Raw genomic sequence first — 20,479 nt, 5'->3', positions numbered from 1 at the left:
CACCCCTTACAAAGTTGGCTTACATTTTGGATACAGAAAGTTCCTTAGAATTCCATGGAATTGCGAACTGGGGCTTCCAGCAGCTGGAGACACACTCTCGATGCATGTATTAACTCCCACAGGAGCTCGCAGCCAAAAGGAGGCTCCAGAAGGTCAGACTTCCTCCCTGACCCCAAATTCTTTCCTCCACAGAAACTTTTACCCAATTAGCTGTTTGCCCTTAGAATGCCTTCTTTCATTAGGCACTTAATGCCCAGAAATTATTTTTTTTCTGTATTATGCTAAAAAGCAAAATCAATATGCTAAAAGTTTTTAAAAGATTATTAAATAAGATGCAGTACACATTAAGGCTATTCATCAGGTACATCATTACATCATAACTTGGTTTCCATAGATGCAGGGCATTTTTCATATGCTATTTCACTCACAAGGGGTGACCTATGGTCCGTTGGTGATGTTATCCAACCTTTTTTTTTAAAAGATTTTATTGATTTATTCATGAGAGACACACACACAGAGAGAGAGGCAGGGACACAGGCAGAGGGAGGAGCAGGCTCCATGCAGGGAGCCCGACCTGGGACTCGATCCCAGGACCCCACTACCATGCCCTGGGCTGAAGGTAGATGCTCAACCACTGAGCCACCCAGCGTGCCCTGTTATCCAACCTTTAAGAGCGTTCCAAAGTCTTTTTCTTTTTATTCCACCTCTAGGAGGTGCTGGTGGGATGGAGCTAAGAACAAAATGGGGTGTGTGTGTGTGTGTGTGTGTGTGTGTGTGTGTGCATGTGCATGTGTGTATATTCTGCAGAGACAGCACAGGTTACCAGGTCATTGGTAGCATTTTGGTGGGAAAAATAAAAGGGTTATAAATAGATCTAAGATGGAGCAACATCTTTTTGGGCATGTTATCTGGACTAAGTAACCTTAAACTTTCTTTGTCACAGCTAAAGGGAGCTGAGTACCCCCAGGGAAGGAAACTGTGCCTCTGGTTTCTGCTGTGGTAACTCTTCCTTATTTTACCAGTCCCAGGGCTATATTTGGGACCAAGCAATCTGCAGGCCAGTCTACTCAGGACCATCTCGGTTTAGGAACTTGTGCAGAAGGATCTAGGGAGATTCCACGCTGACTTGGCTGAAGATTGGGAGTATACCCCACCCCACACCCCCCTTGGTTTGGCAATAAACTGTAGGTGTGGCCTGTGTGTTATTTTCTGGATCATAACATCTTTAGGAGCCTTGCACACCAGTCCCAGAGAATTGTATGGGTTTGAAGATTGGGTTTCCATCCAATGTCTCCATTCTTAGAGAAATACTTAATCCCTGGCAGAGTTGGTAACAGATTTTGCCAAGATTAGCCAAGTGGAGAAACTGAGGACCAGAAGTAAAATAATTGTAACACATTTGAAGGGCACCATGATATAATGGAAAGACTAAGGGTTCTGGAACCAGACAGACCTGGGCTAGTTTGGCTTTTGGCTCTGCCATTTACTTATACAATCAGAGGCTATGACTCAAACCCTGTCAGTCTCAACTATAAAATATAGCTAATATCCAGGTTATCGGGTTGTGACAAAGATTAGAGAGATGATAAATATTGAGCAACTGTCATTGTGCCCAGCATGACGGCCAACAAAAATGAGTTCCTTCTTCCTGCTTTCCCTAAAGAACATACCAGACATCACATTACATTAAGTGGTCTGCCCTCTTAGGCCAGCGCCCATACCTGTGCATGTTTACTTGAACGCTAAACCACTGGATTCTGAGCCAGGACTAAACACCTTTGCTAAGTATTTATGCAAGAAAGTGATTAATCTATAGGTTAACCCTGGAAAATGGACTTCCATTCCAGGCATTCAAAAATGATCCAGGAAAGTATCCCAGATGTCCTTAGTCAGTTTGGTCATATTGTTTCCATCTTTCATAAAGTACCCGAAATGAGTCATGTTGTGCACAAAACCAGAGTTTGCTAGAATGAGGTGTTTGTTTGTTTGTTCGTTTGTTTTTTTGTTTGTTTGTTTGTTTGTTTGTTTTTTAAGTTTGTAGAGAAAAGACCAAACACAGGACTCCTATGTTAAATACTTTAAATCTGGGCAGCCTGGGTGGCTCAGCGGTTTAGCGCCACCTTCAGCCCAGGGCGTGATCCTGGAGTCCTGGGATCGAGTCCCACATCGGGCTCCCTGCATGGAGCCTGCTTCTGCCTCTCTGTCTCTCTCTCTCTCTTTGTTGTCTCTCATGAATAAATAAATAAAATCTTTTAAATACATACATACATACATACATACATACTTTAAATCTGTCTTGAATCTTTACCCCACGGGGCCAGAGGGAACAAAGAGAGCTTTTGCTTACAGAGACAATGTTAGAAGCAACCTCGCTCTAGATGTATGTGATACAATTCCACATGCAGTAGCAAGTACAGCATACCTTTCCTTGAGGGCATCCTCTCCACCCTCTCCCCTCCTTTACTAGATGGATCTCATATCCAATGTCCTCACCACTTCCTCATCCTTATACTAGGATATTTTGTGGGCCTGCTGTTAGGGAGAGCATGAATATAATAGGTAAAAGATGGAGCTCTGTGTTATCAACATGGCCAAGCCAGAACCACATTTCCTAGATTCCCTTTCCATTGCACTTCCAGGTTTAGGTGACCACAGGAAAAATTTGCATAATATCTGGGAAGCAGAAGTAAGGCAGCGAACATCACTCATGGCTGCCATGGTTAAATACAGTGAGAGGCTGACACAGAGGTGCTGTAGAGCTCCAGCCTGTCCTTTCTGTGCTGTTCCTTATCCAGTTCTTCTCCCTGACTGATAGCCCTTTGACCAAAGGTGGTGTCAAGCCCCCCAGCTGCCAATGACGTCATCATCTTCCAGAGATTTCTTCACCAGCTTCTCTTATAGTCCCATTCCAGAACCTTTAGAGATGAAAGTTCAGGTCACCCACCAGAAAAAGGGGCTTGGGAACCATAAACAACTGAGGTGTGTGCTAAGGAAATACATATGGAAGACGTATTTTTTCCCAGCTATTTCTCTGTATATATCCTATCTCCACATCAGAAGCTCCTGACAAGATTGACTTCAGATTCTCCACAGAGTCTGAGACACCTAAGCTGCGTTCCACACATAGGCCTGTAGCCCAGGATTCCAGTGTACAGACATGGGGAACCCTTGGTACTCCGCCTCTTCTGACCTGAGCTAAGGTAGGAGATACTCTTGACACCTCTGAGCCTACAAAGATATGGTGTGTGCCTGGTCTTGATTACTCTGGCTCTGTGGAGTGGAATTTGACCCCATCAACTCCAGCTATGGGTACGTACAGGTGGCTCCCCTGCCCAGAACACAGTTCAGTTAGGGTAGCATGGTCGCACGGTGGCCACCCAGCTAGTCACATGTAGCCAGAACAAAGGGAGTTTTTTCATTTGAGGTGCTGAGGGGCTCTGGGGCCATCCTTATGCAGATCTCTGGCTTTCCCCAGCCCAGCAAGAGAGCCCCATTTAACACCTTGCTTTATGAACTTTTCATTTGTTAGCACAAACTTCTGCCAAATATGGGTGGCTATCCAGGTCTAGGTATGAAGGTAGGGGGGGGAGTAAACATTTTCTCCTCATCAGAGAAACATCCATCTTTTAAAAACTAAAGACCCAAAGTATATTTGATTTAAAAACCAATTGAGGGACACCTGGGTGGCTCAGTGACTGAATGTCTGTCTTTGGCTCAGGTTATGATCCCAGCGTCCTGGGATCGAGTCCCGCATCAGGCTTCTTGCAAGGAGCCTGCTTGTCCCTCTGCCTGTGTCTCTGCCTCTCTCTGTGTGTCTCTCGTGAATAAACAAATAAAATCTTAAAAAAAAAAAAAAAAAGCGATTGACCTCCACCAGCCTTAAACTTTCCTTGGGACAGTATGCAGTCAATCTTCCTTTTCTTCTAAAAAGCCTCTGCTGTTCAAAAAGAACAAGACACAGTGCATGCAGTCTTCCCAGGGTACAAGGCCACAGCTGTTGACTGGCATCCTCACCATCAAATGGGGCTGAAACCCCATCCTGAAATTCCATTCCTAGGAATGTGTTTTGCACTGGCAGTTGGGGGATGCTGGGTTTCTTGACTGCTACGTGGCACCGCCGTAATAATTCACGGAAGCTAAGAAGTCAGCATGAGAAGTAAGCACTCGCAAACAGTATTATTGAGGTTTATGGGCCGCTTCTTGGCTTGTTTTGCTTTGGGCAAATTCTGCTATCAAGTGGAGCTAATACATTTCTAAATGTGCTTGTGACTGATACACCGCAAGGCAATAATACCTCAAGACCCAAAGTACACCATCCAAATGCCTTCGCAGTGAATTTCAGAAACAAACTATGGGGTGATGTCTTCCCTTTGAATTTCAGGCATGAAAATCAGGGCAGCCCCTTATCCAACAATATGAAGGGATTATGCAGTATAATATACATCTTTTGTGAAGCCTGGATGACCGTTCTCACTTTTGGCTGCTACACATTTTAAGTCACCTGAGCATTTCCAAAAAGCGCCAATATCTGAACCTCACCCCAGACCAACTGTGTCTGTATCGTTGGATAATTTTGAGGAGTTTCCCGGGTGATTCCAATGTACAGTGAGGCCGGAGAAACACTGGTCTGGGCATTATTTCAAAGATCTTTGTGTTCTTGCTTATGCTTGTTCTAAACAAGAGGATTATATGCAAATCTAGTTCCCCCAAATGGAATCCATGGCACACGAAGAGCTCCAATTTACCTTTCACTTTGCCCTGAACAACTTGCTTGAGTCTTGATTTTCTTACATGTGATTTAGAATACATGCTTACTTCTATTTCAGGGAGTTGTGAGAATACAAGGGACTATTGTTATAATAACAATTATTATTAAAAATAGTTGACTATGAAATAAACTCAAATGGCTCAAATCATATTAGTTACTAAAATGACATGATGGTAGAGGTGGGCTGCAGGAGGGATGGGAATAATATAAATTGGGTGTTGGTGGGCCAAGCATCGACGTTGTTCCATCACACACATTTATCAGCATGATCAGATCCTATTTCTGGTTTTCTCACTCAACCTTGGGGGAGCTACTTCATTTAGGTGGGCCTTACTTTCCTTACCTATAAAATGGGAAGGTTAGACTGGGAGATTCTTATCCTGGGGTCTATGAATAAGTTTTAGACAATCCGTGAATGACACTAAACTGTGTGCATTTCTCTCTCTCTCTCTCTCATTCTGTCTCTGTCTCTTTCTTTCACCCTCTCTCACACACAGATATACCCCTTTTCTTTGGGAAGAGGGTCCCTAGGTGTTACTGAACTATCAAAGAGGCATATGATCACAGGATAATGCTAATAATCAGCAGAATCTTTCCAGCTCTAAGTTTCTGATTACTGATAGAGAAAATAATACCTACCATTGGTGTTGGAAATTCAACAGGCATTTATACAATGTTGAATTTCAAACACACTTCATCTTTAAAGATACTCAATGAAAATCCTGGATAAGAGCCAAGAATAAAAAGTAAATCAACAAGCATTAATCATATAATCACAATGGCTTTTGTCACCTCACAGAAGTCAAACTAATTTGAACATGATATCAAGTCAAAAAAAACCCCGTAAGACCTGCACTGGCCTAGAGAGGTCCTGGGGCCAGAGCATTGTCAGGTCTCTGCCAGACCAGAGGTTCTCCAGATCCTGCACTCTGGTTCCACAGTGGCAAATATGTATTTGCATGGAGGCTGGAGGACAGATGGGGCAGAAAATAAAGTCTTAGGGCAGAGAGAGAGGACTCTAAAATATGGGACTTAGCCGGAACAAACACTTGAACCAGTGTCCGACAAAACACAGAATAAGGAAAAACCAGAGACTAAAGCCCCAAATGGAATAATGTGCCTAATGATGCCTGGTACACACTTTGCTTGAGGCTATCTATGATCACATCATCAGGATCTACACTTGCTATCACGAGACACCCGGGTTCATGCTTTTGGGCTTCCTGCCAACAGAAAATACTCATTCAGGAGCCCTGCTCAAATGCTGACTATCATACTAACATCAACATCTTAAAGGTCAACAGATTTGGGCTGATCAAATCTTTGGGATACAGAAAGTTAAGAAAGCAGGATGTATTTCTTTTCTAGTTCCCAAAGCTCAGCCCTTGCACTTTTAAACATTTTAGTGATTTAAATTTCTTACTTTGCAAGAATGCCATCTATCAGGATCATGGTCCTGGAGGACACAGCTATACAATAAGAACCTATGCAGAATGGTCCCAAATACAATATGATGCTTCTGCCCATAGGATCACCTCAACCCCTATGTTATTAAGGGTGTTTCTGGCTTCTATCTTCTCTTGATATAACCAGTTCCACATGTATACAATAATGACTCCAAAGCATATGATCTAGATCCAGGCATCTCTGAATTTACATGCAAGTCTTAACCTTAGTTACGCAAAATTCTTAACTCCCCCAAGCCTCATTTTTTTTTCCCTAGTTATAAAAATGGAGATAATACCTCTGTCCCAGGACAGAAGTGATTACAAATGACAGTACAGAGATAATACACCTAGCATGGTGCCTAGCTTGTAATGTCACTCAACAAATATTGCTCTACTTTATCTTAGAACTGTTTTCACTTGTTCTGCAAGGGTGGGACATGTGCCCAAAAATGTTAAATGGGAAATCTATCTTCTTATGCAAATATTTTCAATGCTGTCTGCCTCTGTATCTGACTGAAATTATATATTGTCTAGACATCCACTGACATGCTCAAATTCTTTTAAAAAATAAAAATGATACCAACTTTGTACCAGGCAAGATGCTAGGGATTTTCATGTGAATTATCTTGTTGTTGCTGGTCTGTAGTACATTTCATATTTGTCTGTCTACCTTAGAATATAATGATGAGGCTTTGGGAATCAATTTCCAAGGATTTATTTAATATCTTAGAAATAGTAAGGCTTGAATAAATGGAATCCTATTGACTGAGATTTCTAAAAAAATTTTGAGCACCCATTAGGTATCATGTGGTGTGGTAAGTGCTAGAATGAAATCCCACTGGCTACCTGCCACTCTAACAAGCCTTTTTATTCTAGTAAATCAGAGACAGGGCCTAGATCAAAGTTTCCACTGTTCTTGGCCACAGAAATTAATTTATTGACTCAACAAACATTTATTAGGCACATAGTAGAAAAGGAGTTAGATGCCATCCCTGCACTCATAGAACATGTATGAGGGTTAAGAGAAGACAAATATACATCTGTGAAGAAAAGAAATAAGGAGGGAGAAAAGAGAGAAATAAGGGGCTCAGGCAGATACTGCAGGCTTCATCCGACCTACCTCATCCTAACCTCTCTTTTTCTTGCCCTATAAAAGTTGGTGAATGTAATATTCAAATCCTCGGTGCCCTTGGGAATGACCACATGACATAATTCCAACCAATGAGGTGTGGATGTGAAGATGCTACAAAGACTTCCCATCTCACAGATAAGGTGATGCATAAAAGATAAGGAGGGATCCTGTGACAAGCCATGAGAAAAGAATTTTAGAAGAAGGAACAGTAAGCCCCAAAGCCCATGGAGAGAAAGCAATCACTGGTTTGAGGAACTAAAAGGTGAGAATGGAGGAGAGCAAGAGGAGAGAGGCTGGGAGGTAAGATTTGAAAGACAGGTGGGGTCAGATCATGTGGGATTGCCAAGGCCACGGTAAGGCTTTTAGATTTTATGCTAAAAGCAACTCAGACGCAATGAGGGATCTCAAGCAAGAGAGAGGCGGAACCAGATTTCCTTTGGTTGCTAAATAGGCGACAGATGATAAGACTGCAAGGAAGGAGACCAATGAGCACCACAGAAGTCCGGTGAGAGATAACAGGGGGGTTTGGATTTAGGGAAATGAAGACAGGTATATTTGAGATATACTTTGGAAGTGTCTTGAATGGGAGGAAGAAGAGAAAAACAATCATGCTTTCTAGGTTTCTGGCCCAAGCAATTGGGTGAATGGTAATGGCATTTACTGAGATGGAAGAGACTGGAGGAGGAAGAGTAATGTGCAAAACAAAGCATTCAATCAACTCAACATCCATCCTTCCTGCTTCAATGATATAACCCTCCGCCAAACGGATGTTTTCCCATTTTGTTCTCCCTCATTTTACGTTCTCTCACACACTCTCCCTTGAGAACCATAAGCTGTAACTGTAATACCAACAACACTTGATTTCATCTGGCAGCAGAAGAAAAGTAGTGGGTGGAATTAAGAGACTCTTAAACTAAAGGCAAACTGACAGCTCATCACATGACTTTATAGTGTTCATCACGGAATTCTGAAAATGAGTGAAATGTGCAAACCTACAAAAGTTTGTATCTGAGACCCTAAGTCTTGCATCCAGCAATATTCCTACCAAACACACACATATATCACAGTTTATAATTAAATATTTGTGTGAATCATTAACATCTCCCTTGACCGAAAGCTCCATGAGGACAGGGACCTCATTGGCTTTGCTTACCACTGGATCCCCTCAGGGTACTATATACAGTAGGTGCTCAAATATTTCTTGAAGGATGTTTGTGCAGCTTTTCCTGGTCAGTTACAGAAACCATTAGTTGTCCCCCAATACCCATTGCCCCCTCCTTTTTTATTAATAGAACCTCCATTTTTTCCTGGACACATGGCAACTGTATTAATTTTCAAATAACATATATTAATTACCATAACAAATACTAAAAACAGGATGGTTTAAAACAACAGAAATTCATTGTCTCATAGTTCTGGAGTCTAGAGGTATGAAATTAAGGTATCTGCGAAGTCACGTTCTCTCTGATGGCTCTAGGGGAAATCCTTTCTTGCAGCTTCTAGCTTCTGGTAGTTGCTGGCAATCCTCGGCATTCACTGGTTTATAGATATATCATCCAGCCACACGGACGTCTTCTCCATGTGTGTCTTTACTCTGTCTTTCCTTTGTGCATATCAATCTCTATTTCCAAATTTCTCCTTCTAATAAGAACACCAATCATGAACTAGGGTCCAACCTAATGACTTCATCTTAACCTGATTACTTCTGTCAAGACTATTTCCAAATAAGATCACATTATCAGGTACTGGGGATTTGGACTTTATCTTTTTGGGAGGACACAATTCAATCCATAATAGTCACTCAGAATAAATAACATTTCCCAGATTTCCTTGTATCTAAGTGTGGCTATGGGATGCAAACAGAAGTAATGTGTGCAACTTCCAGGAAGGATCTTTAAAGGCGTAATAGTGTCTTTCTCCTTCCCTTCTTCCTTTATGGATAGCTGAAATAGAAACCTCATGGTTCAAGTTCCAGCAGCCATCCTAGATCTTAAAGTGACCTTGGCAATGGAAACTGGGCAATGTGAAAATACAAAATAGGAATCAGAGACCACAGAGACACATCTTAGCCTTGGATTGACTTCCTTCCAGCTTGTATGTGACAAAGAAATACTAGTCTTAACCACCGTTTGGAAGGATTTTATGCCACTCATAAAGGAACCTAATAGTCATGATCTATAACTCCAAACTGTGGAACCTTCTGTAAGCCACACTCCAGTGGAGGCAGTTAAGACAGTATTATATATATCTTTACTCTTCCAGATACTTGGATTAGTCATGGAAGAATTCAGGAGCATGGCTCTGGAAAGAGATGTCCAGCCTTGGTTGGGATAGTTTTTAATTTCTTTTAGGTACAGGTGAATCTTGCGGGGAGGGGGGAGTAGGGGAGGGATCGCTGACTTTACACCTAGAGGCAGTCTTAGGGTTATCTGCTATTGAGGAGTCCTTCAGAAGGTTGACAGGATTTGGCTTCACATAATTATTCACGTGTGACCCAGAAAAATACAGTGATCACCTAATATACTGAGGTTGAAGGGGTCCCAAGGTTTTCACTTCTCAGGGCTCACCCTTCCTTCTGTCTTCAGGGATATAGCACAAAGAAAGCCAGTATTAGAGCCCACTGTGGATCAACTTAGGGACAGCTCAGGATTATACCAATACCTTTCTAAAAGTTGACTTCCCTTTGATTTTGTAAAAGATTACTTTTTCAACAGTTGTGAATAAAAGCATTTATTTCAACTCAGTGTGAAATACGTTTAGCAACAAGCAAAAACACAGATAAGAGTATAGCAAACAGTGGGGCCGGGACTTGATGTAACACCAGTAGTTGCAGACTCTAAGATGCACATTCTAACAGCTCTGAAATCGGGTCCCATCTTATGATTTATGATCAATGCTTCTTATATTTGATGAAATATGTCAGATGACCCTCACTCAATGTCTACTCTATGACAGCTCTGGGCTTGATACTTCATACATATTTTCTTATCTGTCCCCACACTTATGCCGCGAAGCAATTATCATTGCCATTTTAGGATGAGAAATTGGCATTTCTAAGAAAGTGAGCAAATCGCACTAGCATGCTGCAATATGGCAAGAACATATGATTACATAGACCATGTTCCCCATGATACCCCATTTCAGCTACTGTTTTGCTACTTTGTGTTACATGTTTATAAATATTGAAGCAAAGATGAGCCAGAAGACTGAGAATAACACAGTAACTGGAACAAGCAATATGATAACTGACACCCACAAACATTCATTGAGTGCTTATTATGGCCAGCTACTGTGCTAGGACACATTCCATTTCCTGACTTGACACTGTGTGTCATTGTGTCATTGTAAAGGTGAAGAACTTGAGGTTTAGGTTAGAGTTGAAGTAGTTATCCTGCATCCTATAGAGGTGGTGAAGGTAGGACTCAAACACCTGATGTCTGACACGTAAGCCTGGCTCTTCATCATATGACCCAGCTCCAGGCACACACTGGAAACTTGAGCCCTCAGGGAACATGGGATGGGCCACAAGATAAGGAATGACATGGTTCAGATGAAAGGAAGGAGAATGACTGACCAAGGTAAGTCAGATACACTTCTGGGAGATTCTAAAAGTGAGGGAACTAGGGGTTCTTGTAATAGGGTCCCTGGACAAAACCAGTGAGAAAGGACGTATATCCTCAGTATGGCCGCAGCTTTCTAGAAGAGCACAGGAGCAGAAACATCTGGGAAATGAGAGAAGCAGACAGGATTTGTGGGTCACAAGGCAAAGGGCAACGTAGATTGGAAAGTCCAGGACTCAGGGAACTGGAGACATTTCCAGACCTGGAAGCCTGATCCTGCTCGACACCTCTTAGAGGTGCCCGCACAATCCCACCGTAAGGAAGAGGGAAGACTAGCATGCCCCCCTCACCAACCCTGTGAGGAAGACTCCACATCTTTCCTCACTTACAAGATAAGAAAAAGCCCAGAGAAATGAAATAATTTGCCAAACATTGCAGAGACGTGAGGCATGCAGCCAGGATTCTGTTTGACTTTAAAACCTAAACTAATTTCTGGTGACAGAAATCATATAACAGTGGTTACCTTTGGTGGGAGGGGATTGACCGGACGGAGGCATGAGGGAAATTTCTGGATTGCTAGAAATGTTCTGTGTCCTGAAGGTAGTTACATAGGTGTGTACATTTGACAAAGTTTATCAAACCATACACTTAAAAGCTACATATTTGGTTGTATGACCATCATGACTCCATTTAACACAATTTTATAAAGCCCCTGAGCTTCCTTCTCTAACTCATACATTCTCACTAGGGGTGACTTAGCCCCCAAAGAGGGAAAAACTGCTCCAAAAGGAGTGTGAAAAAAATCTTCCTTTTTTTATGTATAAAGCGCGCGCGTGCGCGCACACACACACACACACACACACACACACAGAGTACATAAATGGGAATATGGTATAGCTGTATCATCCAAATTCTATGATATGGGTGATTAGGGGGAAAATATCTTTAAAAGATTCCTTAAGGGAAAGATAATAACAAGTGACTTGAGAAACATTCTGCCCTAACTCATTGCTACCCCTCCTTCCAAAATTCTCTTCACACTGCAGTCTAGTAGTCATGGCTTCCAGGCTTGTCTTTCAAGGAACCATGGTACTTTTCTGGGTTTCTTCTACATGGAATAAACCGTTGTATGTGTGTGTGTGTGTGTGTGTGTGTGTGTGTGTGTGTGTGTGTCTACAACAACACACATGAACAAACTGCAACCATGTACCTCTACACACATATGCACACAATACACACACACACACACACACACACATACACAAAGCACACAGATACACTCAAGCTCAGTTGACTTCTAACCATTCTTTAGATCTCAGCTCAAGTATTTTTCCTGGGGGAAGTGCTCCCTATCATTTTCTCCAGTGTCCTACAAAAATTAGAAACTCCAGTCCTTTGTTTCATAGCTCTCATCTGTTTAAAATTATATATTTAAGAGTGGAGAAATCATGCACACCTAATGATGAGCAAAGGGACACTAAACTTACTGCTTTGCTGTCAAGTAATGGACAACATAGCCAGAGGCATAGCGCAGTACATAAGGCATCACCTTTTATTCCCACACATGACTTTCCTGAACTCAACTGGAAAAGAACTACATTGAATACAGCTAACAGAATACATTTTTTTAAATCTATGTTGACCATTAGTCCATAGATTGCTACTTCAATGCCAAAACCATCTTGGTTAAATTAATTAGGAACTTCAGATGGTTTGCCCAACCTGGCCTCTGTTGGTTCAGAGGGGAAAGTCCATGAGATATACGATTTGTTGCTATGAGAAGGAAAACCCAAAAAAGCAGGCTTTTACTTTCTTCCTCCATATAAGTAGGAATTTTTGAAAGCCGTAAGAAAAGAGAACACAATGACCACTAATGCCTTACTCTGACTCAGATAGTTCTGTTTCTATATAAACACGCAAAGAAACAAACAAAGAAAAGAGGCCCCATAAGTCCACATCCATCAATTCATCACAGCAGGAAACAAGAGAAGAAGCCAGGAGTCTTGAAATCCCTCCCGAGTGTTGGCACGGGTTACAGAAAAACTTGAATACTGTTTCTCACAGGATTTAATTATTCCCACAGAAAAAAAAAAAAAAAAAAGAAAGAAACTTTCCAGAAAAGAGCAAGGATATCTTTTGTTCCTTATTTGTAAATATGGCTCAAATTTCTTCACAGTGTGAAGGCTAAATGGTTTGCTCTGACAAGTATTTGATTAAACAGAAGTGAATATTCTGCATATCTCACTTGGGTGACCCTCTAAGATCTAGTGCTGACCCAAGTGAGAGGTTGGTGCCAAGAACAAAATTATTTATTTGATCTTCAAGCCAACACAGGTGAACATGTGACTGCCCTAACAATTCATTTTGAATTAAATACAAATTCTTTCCACAAGAGACATCAAAGGTCATGCATCCATGTGTTGTTTATAGGAGTTCAAGGTTTTATTGGGATATATCATCTATTGAGCTCTGCCTCAGGGTTTGTATTTTATGAAATAATGCAGTAGGAAGCCTTAGCAGGGTTTTGGGGAAGAGAGACCAGGTTTGAATCTAGTTCTGACATTTATAGACTGGGTGACTTTGAGAAAGAGATTAACTGGGTCTCAGTTTCCTCATTTGTGAAGTCGGAAGAACAGTTCCTCCCACCTTCAAAAGCTGTAAGAACAATAAAAGCGAGAATGCATATGACATGTGTGGGACAAGGCAGGTGTTCAAGGTGAATTCCTCATCCTTTCTGTGGAAGCACAGATTCACTGGATCATTCAAGCAATTTGTTTCCAGCACTTACTAAATGCCAGGAATTGTGCTAAGTACTAGGAATATAGTAGTTAAGACAGACAAGGCCCTACAGTTTTGGAGCTACTAGAGACAGATAGATAAAGATATATGAACTATTATCAGATTCTGATAAATGCTGTCTTGAAAACATAAGACAGGGGAATGTGATAAAGAGTAACCGGAGGAAGATAAGGAGATATCACAGGGCATTTAAGAAAGCCTCTTCTGAAAAACTGAACTTTAAACTAAGTAAGAGTTGAATGACAACAGTAGAGCCAGTCATCTAACCTTAGGCAGGAAGACTTGGTATTTGGGAGGGACAGATGCAAGGCCAATGGAGCAATAAGCAAAACAGAGTAGGAAATAATGTTATTTTCATCAGGGTCCAGATCATGGACACCGTAGTCCACCGGAAGGCGTCTGGACCTTATTCTCATTGTAATGGGAATCCATTAGAGGATTTTAAGTGCCAGAGTCACTTGATTAGATTTATTTGAGGGCAGACACAGATACAAGCATGATATATTTGTGAAATGTAAAAATTTTGTCCTGTCTATAGTGGAGGACAGCTACTAGAAGATGACATAAAATAAAGTTATAATAGACAATGTGGTCCAGAAATGGGTTTCAACGTGATGTGATTTAAAAAAAAAAAAAAAAAGGATGTCATTCAAGGTTGTGACATGAAGCCTTGTTTAAATGACAGTCATTAAACTGCAGCCTATAGCCTTGTGGAAGATACTTTATTTCTCTTCGAAGTAGAAGAAAAGAGGTAAGAAATAGAATTGTTCCTCCTGGAAGAGTTTCTTCCTCCAGGATTTCCATATTAAGATGCTGACATTAAATGGCCTTAAGTACCGAAAGGTCCTAGTGTGGTTCAAGGTCAGGCACACAGAAGATAGTAAATTAGAGCTCCTTCTCTTCTTTCCTCCTTCCCCCCTTGGCCTTGAAATGAACCATAGTCTATTGCTATGGAATTCCTAAAGGATGAGTGAAGAGTTGCCAAAGAGAAAATGTAACAAACAACCTCTTCTACCAATGCACTGAATGGTTGGCTAAACTTTCGAGGATTCCCGTATTTCATGCTCCACTCTTGAGTTGTAATGCCCAGTGACAAGCCCTCTAAGCCAGAGGTTTACAGGTTTCACTTTTTAAGCAAAAGAACCATCAAAAGAAAAACTGCTCCAAATTCAAAGATGCTAGATCAAGTGAGAATTTTAATGACTCTACAGCTGTTGTTTTGCAGGCACGGGAGCGAGGAGGATGGGATGAGGCAAAACAGCAAACTTATTCGAAAAGATGCAACTAATTGTTCTCTCTCTCTCTTTTTTTTTATGAGAGCCTCGATTCAGATAAAACTAAAAATAAGGTTACAGTTTGGGGCCTCTTGTAACATCCGTTTCCTTTTAGGTCTCTGGGAACAAACATTTTCCTACTGCATGGGGAGCAGGTTGTTGGAAGGGAAGGGGAGAAACAGACTAAAGGCAAATGTTTCAAACACACTTGAGATCACGTAAGAGTCTAATAATTGACCAGTCTAATAATTGACTAAAACTCCGTTCCATTTACAACTGAAAGGGAATAGAAGGGAAGGGAGAAGAAATGGGTAGGAAATATCAGAAAGGGAGACAGAACATGAAGACTCCTAACTCTGGGAAACGAACTGGGGGTGGTGGAAGGGGAGGAGGGTAGGGGGTGGGGGTGACTGGGTGGCGGGCACTGAGGGGGGCACTTGATGGGATGAGCACTGGGTGTTATTCTGTATGTTGGCAAATTGAACACCAATAAAAAATAAATTTATTATTAAAAAAAGGAAAAAAATAAAAACAAAAACAAAAAAAACAACTGAGGTCAGGCTGGAAGCCCCCCTGCTCTGCACATTCATATATGCTCCCTGCCCTGCATCTCAGCAATCCCACCCTGCAGCCTCGCTGCCTGAGCCGGGCCCACCTGCCTCAGTCAGCCTGCAGAGAGGCAGGCATGAGAGCTCGGTGGCCCAGGCACAAAGGTCCCAGATTTCTCTACTACAGTCCTGAAAAGAATTGGGGTAGACCTTGTCACTCTCTCAAAGGACACATGTTCTTTGAAGGTCTTCCAGATGTTCTGGAGAAGTAAACTTTAATACAAGTATGAGGGGCATCTGGGTGGCTCAGTAGATTAAGCATCTGCCTTCAGCTCAGGTCATGAATCCCGAGGTCCTTGGACCGAGTCCCACATCGGGCTCCCTGCTCAGTGGGGAGTCTGCTTCTCCCTCCGCCTGCCACTCCCCCTGCTTGTGCTCTCTCTCTCTCAAATGAATAAATAAAATCTCAAAATAAAATACAAATATAAAGGTCTCCTCTCATTATGGATTCAGGATGCCATTTAGGGATGCCTGGGTATCTCAGTGGTTGAGCGTCTGCCTTCAGCACAGGTCAGGATCCCAAAGTCCCAGGATCAAGTCCCACACCGGGCTCCCAGCAGGGAGCCTGCTCCTCCCTCTGCCTATGTCTCTGCTTCTCTCTGTGTCTCTTATGAATAAATCAATGAAATTAAAAAAAAAAAAAGGATGCCATTTAAACCAAGTAAGGAGCTCTCTTTTGGGTCTCGGAAGGTCTAGAAGTGTTAACGGGGGGAAAGACAGCCTTCAGTTCCTTCAGTCTGGGGTCTGTCCTATCCATATGCTGGTGGCCCACATCTTAAAACTTTCCAATCCCCATAAAAAGGTGAAATAAGAGAGAGAGAAATGGTACGCATGAGAAACACAGCTACAAAATGATCTCTGCCTTGCCAAATAAAGTAATGAAATTCAGCAGCCAGAGTCACAAAGGCTCAGGCACAAGGCTCTATCCACATCGGAAAACTAGAGAAAACCAGGACCATGACTCGAGGGGTCAGCCTGGTGTTCCACAGAGACAGTTAATCTGAAGACAAAATGAGGCACTCTACACCGTTCTGGGGAAGCTCTTGCCAGTCAGAGGTGCTAAAAGGTGGCTTCTAGCCAGAATTTTGGATCATTTCTACCCCTCTTCTCCAACCAAGCAGGTCAATCATTGTCCAGGTCAGCAGGTAAACTCCCATGGGGTGGCTTCCCTGCTCCCACCTCCCAGAGCATCAAACAAGCAGACACACTGCCCTGAGTTTTCCTGGACAAGGGCAAAGGACAACAGCAATGTGACAGGTCAGTGGAAACAAGCCTCAAGGCTGGATTATACAAATGGATTTTTATGTAAGTGGAGTAATTCCAGGGCAAATAAATATGGTAAAATAGGAAATAATCCAGTGTTTTCTATGAGAAAATTATGTACTATGTAATTTAAATGAATATACACAGTTAAATTATATGGAAAGGCATGGTATTCTCTTTTTTGTTCAACCAGCAATACAATTCAAAACTCTCTTTCTGTATTCATCCCAATAGAGTTTGACCAAAAGCAGCTTCTTTGAACATTTTTATATTTTAAGAGAGACAGCAGGAGCAGGGGTAGAGGGACAGAGGGAGAGTGAGAGAGAGAATCTTAAGCAGACTCCATGCTCAGTGCAGAGCCTGACGTGGGGCTCGATCTCATGACCTAAGCCGAAAGCAAAAGTAGGACGCTTAACTGATTGAGCCACCCAGGCATCCCTCTTTGAATAGATTTAATGCTATCTCTTAACAAATATAAGACTCCATTTGAGTGTTTCTATTAAATGATAAGATGTGGTGTTAGGCAATTTTTTTAATATGCTAATGCATTCCCTGAACTTCCAAAAGGGGGTAAAGCATGCAACAGTTTAAAACAGTTTTGATCACGGGAGTGTTTGGGTGGCTCAGTCGGTTGAGTGTCCAACTTTTCATTTCAGCTCAGGTTGTGAGATTGAGTCTCTGAGCTGGGTGTGGAACCTGTTTAAGATTCTCTCTCTTTCTCTCTCTCCCTGCTTCCCACTGCTCTTGGGTATGGGTGCACACTCTCTCTCTTAAATTAAATAGATAGATAGATGATAGATAGATAGATAGATAGATAGATAGATAGATAGATAGATAAAACAGTTTTGATCACAGAACCTTAGGTCAGGATATTGTGCTGGACTAGAGGGCTGTATAATAATACAACTTTGGAAATATTGCTCTAATAAATTCTGTACTGCTGAGGCACCTAGGTGGCTTAGTGAGTTAAGTGTCTGTCTACAGCTCAAGTCATGGTCCCAGGGTCCTGGGATCAAGTCCCAAGACAGGCTTCCTGCTCAGCAAGGAGTCTGCTTCTCCCTCTTGTGCCTCTTCCCTGGCTTGTGTGCTCTCGCTCACTCTGTATCTCAATTAAATAAATAAAATATTTTTAAAAAATTCTGTACTGCTCCAAAACATATGAAAACCATTGTATATCCCTTGAGAAAATGAGAATATGAACCATATGAAGTAGTAGCTTATGAAATTGAAAAGAATATATCAGGTCACCCACCCATCAGGGTACATACATTAGGGAGTTAATTAACTGATTGACTGACAATGCCTAGAACAATTTATTCATGTTCATCAATAAAGAGAGACTACAATCAATTACATGGCCAAGCAAAACAAGGTCTTTAGCTACAGTGTAAATCCATCGCTTTCCCCAAAGCAAACATGCTTTAAGTCAAAGCCCCATGTGAGTGAGTGTATGCTAGGCAGTGAAGACCTCTGCCAAAAATAATTCATACTAGGTGCTTTACTGTGGAAATAAAATATAAAACTCTTCCCCCCCAGCCAAGAGTTCCATTAGAAAATGACAAATTCAGCCTCGGCACAGATACAAATGCTTGCCCTGTATGCTCCTGGCCAACTTTCCTACTCTGAGCTTCTTTGGTGCAGTGCCTGCTGCAGACTGAGGGGATAGCAAGAGCCTGCCACCCAGATGGACCTGGCCAACAAGGCTTCTGCCTGTTGGCCAGAGCTCCTGACCTGGTGAGCCTGTTGCATGATGAGGTGTTCAAATCAGGCTGCAGAGTCAATCCCTACTCCTATAGCACCGATTACCCAGACTGGCTGGAATCTGTGCTCTGTGTGCCCTGAGCTGGTCTCTGCCGCCCACCTTTCTTTTCCAGTGGGTACATCAGTGCCAGGTGGTAAGTGCTGGAAATCAGTGCTGTGAAGATCCAAGTCATGCCCAGTGCCTTCCTGGTTTGCTGGGCCAGGGAAAGGACTGAAGGGAGAGGGGGAGAGTGTTGAAGACATGAACAGAGGAATGATCTGTAGCTTTCAAGACTTCTGCATCCTCCCACAACTGAGATAATCAAGGCATGAGTGTCCTCTGGGGAATGTTTTACAGATGACAGAACAAAACTGGGCTAGGTAAAGGTGTTTTTCTTCTTTTTTAAAAAAGATTTTATTAGAGAGAGAGAGTTTGAGAAGGAGAAGTAGAGAGAATTGGAAGCAGACTCCACACTGAACACAGAGCCTGATGTGGGGCTCAATCTCACATCCACAAAATCACAACCTGAGCGAAAATCAAGAGTCAGATATTTATATGACTGAGACACCCAGGGGCCCCAAGTAAGGGTGTTTTGAAGCAGAAAACGAATGCTCTCACCATCCTCTTCTATGATATTTCTGTATAAATAAAAACAATGTGACAGATAGTGACTACACTTCCCCAGGTGAGCCCTGAGTAATCTATAGAATTGTCAAATCAGTATGCTGTACACTGGAACTCATATAACATTGTTAATTATACTTCGATTTAAAAAGCTTTAAAAAACCAATATATACATAGACATATACACATATGTCTGTCTGTATGTATATGTGTATACATACTATAAGAAGTCTAGAAGAATATAAATCAAAACATGAACAGGACTATGCTTTACTGTATGTCAATTATACCCCAATAAAGCTGTTTAAAGTTAATGTTAATTATGGTTATCTCTGAGCTATGAAAGATTATAGGCAATTATAATTTTTTTCTGCTGGTCTATATTTTCTACGTTTTCTTGACTCTCTATACATTACTTTAATACCATTCAACTTTTTTGATGTTTGTGTCATTGCACGGTATAAAGTGTTTTCACATATTTAGTCCATAAAACAGCAGAAGGAAATACGATTATTGTTTGAAAGAGGACAAAATGGGCTCTGAGATAGTTATAGGACTCGTTCAAAGCCATACAGCTAGAAATTAGCAGAACCAAAACAGGAATCCAGATCTCCTCTTCCAAATTCCATGACTTCTGTTTTCTTTTGCTCACTACTTGCTATCTCACATGGTCTAAGCATGCTCCACTAGCTGCATAAATCCCCCTGGAATATACTTTGTATAGAACTGAAGCAGAAGAGTTGTCATATAAGACTTGAGCAAAAAGCAAATATTTTATGTTCAAACTCAGTACTAGTTAAGGGGAGAGATGAGAAAAACTAAGGGAGGGCTGGAGACCAATGAGGCCCCGTCAGAGTGACAGGAAACCTTTTCTTCTTGGTCACTGCGTCACACGCTCTTGGCTTCATTTCAACCCTCTTCAGAAAGGGAAAAGGAAACTTGACCAAAATGGGACCAAAACACTCAAGGAGAGAAAGTCCAGGTGGCAGAAAACAATGAAATGAGACTAGAGGTATTTAGACATGATTCAATTGGAGATACCTTCATTCCTGCCGCCGCTGCTGGGCCACTGGGGTCCACGGCCTGGATGTGGCACGGCTTACTTCCCCGCACCACAAAGCCCCAACCAACAGCGTCACCAACAATCTGGAGAGGAAAACCACAATTAGCAATCGGCAGACGGTCTCTGGCAATTTGCCTGTCCTTCCAAGAGAAAGAAAACCCGTCCAGGATTAAGTGCATGCCCTGATATTTCTCTTCCC

General features: G+C 41.9%; 1 protein-coding gene across 1 annotated transcript in view; it reads right to left on the bottom strand.

The window, feature by feature from the left end:
* Positions 1-20,479, bottom strand: part of DEPTOR (DEP domain containing MTOR interacting protein) — a 135,192-nt gene that overhangs the window by 15,045 nt on the left and 99,668 nt on the right. The window contains exon 8 of the mRNA XM_038555411.1: positions 20,259-20,363. Within this exon, the coding sequence (XP_038411339.1) occupies positions 20,259-20,363 (105 nt within the window). The remainder of the gene's footprint in view (positions 1-20,258; positions 20,364-20,479) is intronic.

Source organism: Canis lupus, chromosome 13, assembly GCF_011100685.1.
Source record: "Canis lupus familiaris isolate Mischka breed German Shepherd chromosome 13, alternate assembly UU_Cfam_GSD_1.0, whole genome shotgun sequence".
Classification (NCBI taxonomy): domain Eukaryota; kingdom Metazoa; phylum Chordata; class Mammalia; order Carnivora; family Canidae; genus Canis; species Canis lupus.
Note: the sequence above shows the minus strand (reverse complement) of the source record. Positions and strands in the feature narration are given on the sequence as shown.